The sequence below is a fragment of the Gadus chalcogrammus genome, chromosome 9 (assembly GCF_026213295.1).
Source record: "Gadus chalcogrammus isolate NIFS_2021 chromosome 9, NIFS_Gcha_1.0, whole genome shotgun sequence".
In the NCBI taxonomy this organism is placed as follows: domain Eukaryota; kingdom Metazoa; phylum Chordata; class Actinopteri; order Gadiformes; family Gadidae; genus Gadus; species Gadus chalcogrammus.
The window spans coordinates 24346875-24358410 of NC_079420.1; the positions used below are offsets into that span (position 1 = coordinate 24346875).

The following is an 11536-nucleotide window of genomic DNA, read 5'->3' on the forward strand; positions in this document are numbered from 1 at the left end:
CCGTAGTTCCATATGAGGGCAATCTTTTCCTAGCATTAGGAGGAGCTCAGTCTTGTTGAGGTTAAGCTTCGGGTGATGGGTAGTCATCCAAGTGCTGACATCTGGCAGACATTCTGAGATGTCAGTTGCAATCATGGTCTTATCAAAGCAGGGCAAAGAGAGGAATAGCGTGTCGTCAGCGTAGCAGTGATAGGAAAAAACGTATGATTCGATTACAGAGCCCAGGGATCTGGTATATAGGGAGAACAAAATGGGTCCCAGTACAGAGCCTTGAGGGACACCAAGGCTGTCAAGACTGCAGGGTTTGGACAAGGAGCCATTCCGTGTGACCTGATAGGTGCGATTCATCAGGTAGGATGTGAACCAGGATATTGCAGAGTCAGCAATGCAGAGTTTGGCGAGATTGGCGAGGAGGATCTGGTGGTTCACGGTGTTGAACGCAGCGGACAGGTCAAGGAGAATGAGAATGATGAGAGGGACAAGGCTCTAGCAGCACGGAGTGACTCCTTCACCATGAGGAGAGTCTGAAGAGAGACTTGTCTCGTTGAAGTGTGCGGCCTTGAATCCTGACTGATGAGAGTCAAGCTGATTGTTGCATGACAGATAGGAGGAAAGTTGGTTAGAGATGGCACTTTCCAGTGTTTAAGAAAGGAATAAAAGGAGAGATATGGGTCTGTATTTCTGGATGTCGTGGTGTCAAGGGTGGGTTTCTTGAGGAGCGGCTTTATAATGGAAGTCTTGAAGGATGCTAGAACTAGGCCTGAAATGAGTTCATAAGGGAAATGAGAAATGGCAGGATGTCGCCCGAGACGGCGTGGAGGAGTGAGGAGGGGATCGGGTCAAGGGGGCAGGTGGTGGTGTGGATAGACGTAACTATTCTGTTGACATCTTTTGAGAGAGGGTTAAAGTGAGTAAAAATAGAGGTGGGGATAGGGTAAGGGAGGATGTGGCAGGGGTATAAAAGGAGCTTCCCCTTCTGGGTAAAGTATGTAGCAAATTAATCAGCAGTGAGGGAGGAATGAACGGCGAGGGATGAGGAGGGAAAAGAACATGGAAAAAAGTTTCCTGGGGTTGGAGGTTGGAGGAGTTGATTTTGGTCCGGTAGAAGGCAGTTTTGGTTGTTGACACAGTGGAGATAAAGTCTGAGAGGAGGTAAAGGTATTGAGATAGATCATTAGGACAGTCTGATCTCTTCCATTTCCTCTCAGCTCCCCGCAACTCTGCTTTTTAAACCCACATAGATTAGGACAGCCAACGAGGGTGGGGCGAGGATCGCACTGGTTTGGAGTGAAAGGGACAGAGGGAGTCCACGGAGGAGGAGAAGGAGGATAGCATGGTGTCTGAGGCTTCTTCTGTGGAAAGTTGAGAGATGCGTTTGAGAGAAGTGAGGCATTGAGGACAGGAAAGTGGAGACAAACGTAGAGGGATAGATAAGATTTCAGGTTACGGCGGCGGTGACAATTTGAGGAGTAGGGAGGAAGGAGGGGGAGGAGAAGGGGAGAGAAAAAGCCACAAAGCGATGGTCAAACACAGGGAGCGGGGTAATGGAGAGAACCGGGGTACCGCAGGACCTCGTGAGTATCAGGTGAAGTTGGTTAGCGGCCCTTTGTGTGGGAGGTCAAGGGGTGATTGTTAAGTCAAAGGTGTCGGAAAATATGATTATTTCAGTGTGAAACTTCTCTGGCAGCATGTTGAAGTCGCCCAGGATAACGAGTGGTGTGCCACTCGTTTCTGGAAAGCAGCTGAGAAGGGCATCCATGTCATCGTAGAAGTCGCAAAGCGGAGCTGGAGGACGGTAGATCACCACAATGTTTTGACAATGTAATAATAAATGTTATTGTATTTCCCATCTTTGCTGAGCAAGAGTTTTGTTCAAAAGTTCAGTGATTGAAACAAATAAAAGCCTGGGCTATTGAAGTTTCACGGTAGGCCTACCACTGTCATGCACCTACCCGATGTCAAGTGGACCGGGTTGAATTCACTGCGGGTCTCTCTTCTTACTGTCCTTCTCAACACTCTCTGATCACACTAAAAAGCTAGCAGCACGAAATCGAGGGATATTTAGAGTAGAAAGAAAATTGCGATTATTCGCGAGTTAACTATGACATTAATGTGATTAATCGCGATTAAATATTTTAATCGCTTGACAGCACTAAAAAAAATAAATATGTATTTTTTTAATTGTGTGTTTTATAGAAAGGGCAGAACAGCTGGATACATATCTTTATATTATTTGAGATTGGAACATCTTCTTTTTGACCATTTTGTGTATTTCTTTAAGGTGAAATTTCAAAGTTCTCAGTTACAAAGTTGTTTATGGGAGAGACATGCTGATATAAACCTAAATTTTTGTTAAATAGTATCATGCCTCTGTCCTCCCTCATTGTAAGGTTATCCTAGGCCGTGACACTGTGGGGGCTCGTCATACTATTTTATGAATGAATGGACGCATAACGTGAGTAACTCCTTTATTGTTTACGTTGCTTAAGTTGTTACTGAGGCGAGATCATTCTTCTTTTTGTGGAGGGTGAGAGGTGTGCGATATAAGTTGTTAAACAATGGTTTAGTAACGTTAAATGTATTTGTCGGGCACGGTAGGTCTGATCCTTAGTGTTCTCCGATAGCTGTTCAATAGCCTACCAACTTTCTAACTTTCAGATGTGTTTTCGGATGCATCGTTTGTTTTGTTTGATTGTAGGCGAACTTTGCCCTTATGTGACAAGATAACAATTGCAGAGCAACGTTTTCCCGAGTTAGAAAGCTCCGGCGTTTGGGCCTAGGTTCCAGCGACTGCGTCTGGGCTGGTGGTCGCCGCCGTGGAATGAAAGCTGAATTGACTTTAGTTGGGTTGGCTTCTTTTTGCTAATCCCCGGCTCTCGGACACAGTCAGAAGGTAGGTTTGATTAGTCGGGGGGTAAATGTTTAGGGAGAACTCTGTGTTGCATTCTTACATGGGTTGGATTATGCGTTGCATGTTTTTGTTTGGTTTATTTTAGGAACAGCTGATAAACTACTGGTAGCAGTAGTGCCCGCAATAGACAAAGCCATGGCTGAGATTCATCATTTCTTTTCCACTCCCACAGTGGATGCTTTCGATGAATTTACAATGGAACAGCTTGTGTTACTTGTGGGACATTATCAAGTGTCGTTGTTTAACTCTGCAAAACAAGCTTTCACGCGAAAAAGTGGCACTTGAACACAAGCGCTTTGCATTAATTGAAGAGGTAATTTACCCCTACTAAGCCTGTTAATGCTGGCAATATTAATGTCACGAGAAACGTAAGCCTTCTACCAAAATTTGAAGAGTCTTGCTGTATTGCAAAATAGAGCGTTTGGCTGATCTGCATAAACGGCCTGATGCAACGCGCGTTTAATGCTGCAGTATGTTCCGAGTGGCCGTGCGGCCCAAGCTTATGCAGCACTTGGTGTGCCCGAGAGTCGTTCTTATTCGTCCGTGGAAAAATATGTTACTTCTGCCTAGGCATAAGGGCATACGTAATGGCAATGTGAGGAGTTGAAAAGAACAAAGAAAATAACAAAAATATAAGGCTAAATTCCGTACTTCGACTCAGACCAAAGACGCAGCACAAGGCTCTGCCTTGGCCATATCTCTCCTTAGTAAGCTGATTAACGTGAGCGAGTCCGACCTCAAAGCAAGTTTTTCTCCCTTTATTTCAAATGGCTCTGTGTCACTAAGCGCTGATAGAGAAAAAATGCCGATTTAAATACTTTGCGATACTGGTTTGCTGGAATCATTTATCTTCCAAACAGTTTTCCCGTTCTCGTCTGCTTCCGATTTGTTTTACTGCGTGGAATTAACCTAAATGTTTTTGCCCGTGCCTTTGCATAGTTCGTATATAGACTCCGACTTGCGTACTTCCCACGCTCCATTAAGCATCCGTTACATGCCACCGCCATGATTCTTGTTAAGGGGCTGGCCAAGTCCAGAGTATGGGCCAATGTATCGCCTAGTGTTGATGAATCTAAACTACTTCTCTCTTTGATGTGTGTGAGACTCCATGTGTGTATCCTGTGTCTGCTGTGCACTGCTTCGCGTGATGCTGCCAAAACAGGTGATGGTGACCTTTGCCTGCGCTGCCACCATTGCCTGGTTTGCTTGTTCGATTCCGCAAAACAGCTGATTGATGCGCAACAATCTTGACACTTCATTACAGTCTCTATATGCTAGAGTGAATGCCATTAAAAACAGCGATATCATGCATTGTTATGTGGTAAGAGAGAATGTCCTAAGGCGTAAATGTCTACCGCGCAGCGGACTTCCAGATGTATATGACTAGCAGGTGGTAGTGCCATCATCACTGCGCAAAATAGTTTTGATGACGGCCCATGATGATGCGGGTCATATGGGAATCAAAAAGACGTATGACAGAATGCTGCGCTACTGTTATTGGCCTCGAGTTAAACGAGACATCGCTTCTCACGTGAAAACGTTTGTCGTTTGTCAATTAACCGGTAAGCCAAACCAGACGCTTATGCCTGTATCTCTTCGGCCGATAACAGTGATGTGTCAAGCAACCAGTTACCCCGCAGCGTATGCTCTGTGTTCAATCAAGGTCAAGCCTGTTTTTAAAGCGCTGTCCCAATTCATTTCCATATTCAGACCGCCTAAAGTGATACCGTCGGATTGTGGTACAAATTTCACGTCTAATACATTCTTACAAATATTGCGCTTGTTAACGATCCAGCACAATAAGTCATCGGCTCGGCACCCCCAGAGTCAAGGTGTCTTAGAACATTTTCATCAAACGTACAAGTCACTGCTGAGAGCGTATTGTATACAATTAGACAGCGATTGGGAAGACGGCCTCCCCTGGCTGCTGCTGGCGGTTAGGGAGGTGACTCAGGCAAGCACCGGGTTTAGACCAAACAAACTTGTGTTTGGCCATACAGTGCGTGGTCCAGTAGCATTATTGATTGATAGTGTAAGTAGCGAGCCGCCGCAGACTGACTGATTACGTTAATGATTCAGGCAACGATTATATGCTGTTGGGGGAGCGGCAATGTTGAAACTGCAAAAAGCGCAAGTGAAAATTAAGCAACTGCTCGATACAAAGGCTATGTGTCTCCCTTTCAAACCTGGGGACCAGATGATGGCCATTCATTCCCTTTCTTGCATCCAGCGGAATTGACTTTGTACACCAACGCATGTGTCATTACTAGTTTGCAACTGGTGCAGAGCATTCTTTTCCCTCCTGCGCCACACGTCGCTAAATTAGGGAATGATCTTGCGCCCCAAGGGGCGGTTCAGCGAAAGGAGGACGCGTGTTCTGGTGCAAACCTTCCCTGGTGCTATTTTGCAGTTTCAGAAAAACAATTCCACCACAAACCAGGAAATACCTGGTTTAAAGTCAGTGGCGCGTTGTTCAGATGCTATTTTAAGGGCTGATGCATAATGTTGCTTGTGCACCTCGCGCATACACTTTGCTTATCTCATAGCCAGTAGCCACACATTCTTGGTAAATTATTTGGGAATGAACAGCTGATACAAAGTTAATAAGTAATAACTTTTAAATCAATGCATCTGCAAACACCGTACAGCAAACACACATTTTCTTGACACAGACATCGTGTACAAGCCCATAACTTTTAGGATTGATGAGTAGGGTATTTGATCGTGAGAAATACTGTTTTACCGTGAGTGAGTGTTAAAAATAATGAATCAATGCGGGTGCGCGTGTGTGTGTATATGTAAAATAATTAATGAATGCGGGCGTGCGTATGTGCATCCATCTGTTTATACACACGCAAACTAAACAGTAACGTATAATACAGTCCATGGGGCATATTAACGGGGGGACACATGCACATTAGGAACACAAGTTGATAACGATAATGCATAAAATACTGGTAAGAAACGATGTTTGTTAATGTATTGGGTACATCATTAAATAGAACCACAGTTACCGCATATAATGTGTGTGTTAAGTTTTCTTAGCCGAAATTTATTTGAGGACTCAGTATTTCTGAAGTCAAAACATCAACTAGTCAGATTTAAATGCGCTCATGGCTCTTAAAGGGGATGGGAGATGGCACTCCCATTGGTTTATTGTACGTTACACCCAAACCCCACCTACGGGTAATTAGGCTACTTCAGGGCAACCCTTTTTAGATTTGCGTCGCAAGAGTCATTTAACCGCTGGTATAATAGAAACATCGCCATAGAACCGGCCACAAAGCTACTTGCGTTTGGCGCTTCTACCCTTGCGTTTCAGACAGTTAAAATAGGGCCCTCTGTCATACACTCTCCATTTCAAGCAAAATTTGCATGGCCATATAAAGTGAATCGCCAAGAGTTACAATTATGTAGTGGCCACGGCAGATAGGAAAAGACGGACAAAACTATGTGACGCAAATCTGCTTAAGCCCTACTTTAACCGTGATTGTGAAAAGGGGACTTGCCTCTGTGATATTTAATGGAGGACTGTGTGGACCAAGTGGAGTCAGCTAAATTTGCCACTAAATTTGACTTACTAAAAGGATATTTGCAAGTACTGTTGACTGCCATGACCATGGTCATGGAGTTCGGTCTACGTAACGCTGCCACTATGTTTCAAAGACGTTATGAATCAGGTAGTTGCAAATTTGGACGGTTGTGCAGCCTATTTGGACTACGTGGTGATACATAGCGCCACCTGGTGTTAACATTTGTAACGTCTTCGCCACTTCTTCACTCGACCTGCACACGCCAACCTCACAGTCAACCTGGCAAAGTGTGAGTTCGCCAGGGGGACGTGGACCTACCTGGGTAAAGCGGTTGGTCGAGGTCCTAGCCATAGATAGTTATCCACCACCCATTCGTTGGTGAGGTTGTGTAATGGATTGAGAGTAAAAAAAGAAGATAGTGATATTGACTGTAAAAAACGGATTTGAAAACTGTAACTATAGACTAAATTAATTATAGGGCCATTAAATTATATTATTGGTGATAACATTAACATTAATGGTGATGGGATGATTGAGATTTAGGCCTAACTGTAATGATGGTATTAGTGATGGTTGCACTGAACTAATGGTGTCAGGAAGCAGAGTTTGAGGTTGTAGATGGGTGACTAACCTATTGATAATGTCATTTTGATGATATTTGATATTGAAGATTGTTGTACTGTATTTTAAAAATCAATAAGGTTTGTCTTGGATGTAAAAAAAAAAAGAAGAAAAAGAAGAAATGGAATTGTATTGAGTAGCAGTATGTGTGTGTTATGACTCAGATTATTTTCATTGCTTAAAATGGTTTATTTAACATGAGTTTCGTTTAAGAGCAGTAGCTGGTAGAATTGTTTGACTAGCAATGACTAGCCTTTAGATAGATAGATAGATAGATAGATAGATAAATACTTTAATAATCCCAGAGGGAAATTATTTTTGTCACGAACTCCAGATATACATACATAAATAAATAAATAAATAAATAAATAAATATTAAGAATAAAATATAAAATATAACATATATATCCATATCCATATATATACATATACATACACACACACATATATATATATATACATATACATATACATACAACATAAATACACATACATACACAAAAGATAAAAGATACAACCTAAGAAAAACAAAAAATACAAATAAAAAATTTAAGGACAATATAAATATATATACAACACCATATATACACATACATATATATATATACATATACATATACACATACATACATACATACATACATACATACATACATACATACATACACAAAAGACAGCACTGTACAAAAATAATTGTACAGTATTGTGCAAAAGGTGCAAGAATTATAGTCCTTGTTTGAGGTCAGAGATTACAGAGAGGGACGGTGTCTGACATTCTAAGGGAGGCGTTGTAAATTTTAATGGCCACAGGCAGGAAAGATTTCCTGTGGCGCTCTGTGGTGCATCTGGGTGAGAGGAATCTCCTGCTGAAGGTGCTCCTCTGCAGGGCCAGTGTGTCATAGAGAGGGTGTGAGACATTGTCCAAGATGGACTGAAACCTGGACAGCATCCTCCTCTCTGCCACGGTCGTCAGGGTGTCCAGTTCCTCCCCCACAACATCACCGGCCCTCCTAATCAGTCTTTCAAGTCTGTTGGTGTCTGCAACCCTCATCCCACTGCCCCAGCATGTGACAGCGAAGAAGATTGCACTGGCTACAACAGACTCGTAAAACATCCTCAGCATCGTCCGGCAGATGTTAAAGGACCTCAGCCTCCTGAGGCAAAAGAGTCGGCTTTGGCCTTTTTTGTAGACAGCCTCTGCATTTCTAGACCAGTCCAACTTGTTATTAAAGTACACCCCCAGGTACTTGTACTCCTCAACAGTGTCCACTGGGACCCCCTGTATGGAAACAGGGGTCACAGCTGCTGTTTTCTCCCTCCTCAGATCCACAATGAGCTCCTTCGTCTTTGTCACGTTGAGTTGTAGGTGATTCAGCTCACTCCAAGTGACAAAGTTGTCCACAACAGTCCTGTATTCACGGTCATCCCCCTTTTCAATGCAGCCAACTATTGCTGAGTCATCAGAAAACTTCTGAAGGTGGCAGGACTCAGTGCAATAGTTAAAGTCTGAGGTGAAGAGGGTGAAGAGGAAGGGAGAGAGGACAGTCCCCTGTGGGGCCCCAGTGTTGCTGACCACCTTGTCAGACACACAGTTCTGTAGGCGTACGTACTGTGGTCTGCCCGTCAGGTAATCAACAATCCAGGACACGATGGGGGCCTCCACCTCCATCGCAGTCATCTTCTCACCCAGTAGAGCCGGACGGATGGTGTTGAAGGCACTGGAGAAATCAAAGAACATGACTCTCACAGTGCTTGCCGGCTTGTCCAGATGAGTGTAGACTCTGTTCAGCAGGTAGATGATGCCGTCCTCAACTCCCAGGCGGGGCTGGTAGGCGAACTGTAGTGGATCAGTGAAGGGCCTGACCATAGGCCTTAGCTGCTCCAGGATGAGCCTCTCCAGGGTCTTCATGACATAGGACGTCAGGGCCACCGGTCTGTAGTCCTGAGGGCCGTTGGGACGCGGCTTCTTAGGTACAGGAACGAGGCAGGACGTCTTCCACAGCACGGGGACCCTCTGGAGGTGCAGGCTCAGGCTGAAGACCAGACTCAGTACTCCACACAGCTGATAGGCACAGGCTTTAAGCACCCTGGGCAACACACCATCGGGGCCTGCAGCTTTGCCGGAGTGGAGTCTTGTTAGCTGTCTTCTCACCAGGTCAGGCGTGAAGGACACTGTAGAGGTGACAGTTGGGGGAGGGGTGAGGTCCTCAGGTTGTAGAGGACATGATGCAGAGCAGGGAGGAGGGGTGGAGTAGGTAGGAGTGAATTGAGGTGTCAAGGGGCAGACAAGAGGTCTGTAAGGAGAAGGAGTAGGGGGAGGTGGAGTGGCAGTAGGTGTTTGGCAGCAAGCAGAAGAGTCTTGTGGGGGAGGGGCCGCTGTATCAAACCTATTGAAAAATAGGTTCAGTTCATTGGCCCGGTCCACACAGCCCTCCAACCCCATGCCACCAGTCTTCTGGAACCCAGTGATGTTTCTCATACCACTCCACACATCCCTCATGTTGTTTTGCTGGAGTTTATTCTCCAGCTTTCTCCTGTATCTGCCTTTTGCCTCCTTGATTGCAAGTTTGAGTACCACCTGTACTCTCCTCACCTCATCACGGTTGCCATCTCTGAACGCCCTCTTCTTTTCATTCAGGATGGCCTTAATGTCCTTTGTGATCCACGGCTTATTGTTGGCATAACAGGTAACAGTCCGAGCAGGGACATTGCAGTCCACACAGAAGTTGATATAGTCCGTGATGCACTCTGTAAGCCCATCAATGTCCTCCCCGTGGGGCTCACAGAGTGCAGGCCAGTCAGTCACCTCAAAGCAGCCCTGCAGTGCCTCATAAGCCTCCCCCGACCACCTCCTCACAGTCCTTGTGGTCGTAGGCTTCCTCTTCACCAGCGGCACATAGCAGGGTTTGAGGTGAACCAGGTTATGATCTGACCTGCCCAGAGGGGGGAGAGAAGAGGAGATGTATGCATCCTTAATGTTAGCATACATCAGGTCCAGGGTCCTCTCCTCTCTGGTAGGACAGCTCACATATTGCTTGAAGGTTGGCAGAACTCTATCCAAGGTGACGTGGTTAAAGTCTCCCGAAATGATGATGAGGGCACTGGGGTGTTGAGTCTGGAGTTTGGAGATGGTGGTGTGGACGATGCTGCTGGCAGATGTTGGGTTTGCAGAGGGAGGGATGTACAGTACAACAATGATAACATGCGGGATCTCTCTAGGCAGATGGTATGGACGAAGTCCAACGGCGAGCAGTTCAGCATCCGGGCTACAGAGCTGTTCTTTAATGGTGATGTGACCAGGATTGCACCAACTGCTGTTTACAAAAACGGCAACCCCCCCTCCTTTCCGCTTACCGCTCTCAATACAATCCCGGTCAGCTCGGATGGTGTGGAAGCCATCCACGGAGACTATCTGGTCCGTAATGTCCCTGTGCAGCCATGTCTCAGTAAAACACATCAGGCTGCACTCCCGGTACTCCCGGTGACTCCGCGTCAGCGCTGTCAGCTCGTCCATTTTGTTGCTAAGAGACCGCACATTTCCCATAACAACCGAGGGGAGACACGGCTTAAATCTTCTCCTATCCATAAGCCCTTCCCGTCTCGACCCTCCTCTCATCCCACGACATTGTTTCCCTCCTCTGCATCCCCGGTGAGCTTTCCTCCAGAGTTCAGGTGGAATATCAGCTGGTCTGTCCACTATGCCGGTCGGCATTAGCGCAAACAGCTGTTCCCCGGAGTAAACAAAGGCAGCTTGTTGCTGCGGCATAAAAAACAATCACTAAAAAAGCACTAAAACCCTCAAAAGCAGCCTCGTTAGAGAGGGTAGGACTTCATCGGGTTAGAAGTGAAACAAACTAGAACGAACAAAAGTATTAAAAGTTAAGAAAGTTAAAAAAAAGCGAACTCAAAGGCTGGAGCAACGTAACCGGCAGCCTGCAGCTTTCGCGCACGAGCACGACAATGAATTTAATGTTTAAGTGCACAAGGTAGCTCTAGCAGCCAAATTGTGACGTATGGAAATTACGTAACTTGCACAAGCCACTACTTCCTAACAATAACACAGTTAGGATTAGCAAAACCAACTGAAATATTAAGCACAAAAGTTCTTGGCTCATAGGATTCTTCCATGACCCAATGCTACCTCCCCATGTGAGCAAACTAAGGATTATTAAAAAAAAATCATAGTGCGTTTTCATCGCGCAACACCTAGCAGCAGAAATACCTTGATATGATACCTTTAATTGCTGAAAATCTAAAGGAGTTATGTGATTTGTATTTGAACAGTTGAACATCAGTCTGTCCTTCTTTGTGTTTCTACAGGACAGTACAGGGATGCGTCTTTGGAAGAGAAAGTGGTTTGTCTTGGCTGACTACTGTCTTTTCTACTACAAAGGTAAGCTAACGTATAGCACAGAGGGTTGACCTACACTATGTCTAAAGACACCTTTATCCAAAGTGACTCATTGTGGAT

At 45.1% G+C, this 11536-nt stretch overlaps 1 protein-coding gene across 11 annotated transcripts in view; it reads left to right on the forward strand.

Annotated features, from left to right (window-relative positions):
- The window catches only part of LOC130388607 (pleckstrin homology domain-containing family A member 7-like), a 153130-nt gene that overhangs the window by 93891 nt on the left and 47703 nt on the right, over positions 1-11536 (forward strand). For all 11 annotated transcript variants that reach the window (XM_056598010.1, XM_056598004.1, XM_056598014.1 and 8 more), the window contains one exon: positions 11386-11458. In XM_056598010.1, coding sequence (XP_056453985.1) covers positions 11386-11458 — 73 coding nt within the window. The remainder of the gene's footprint in view (positions 1-11385; positions 11459-11536) is intronic.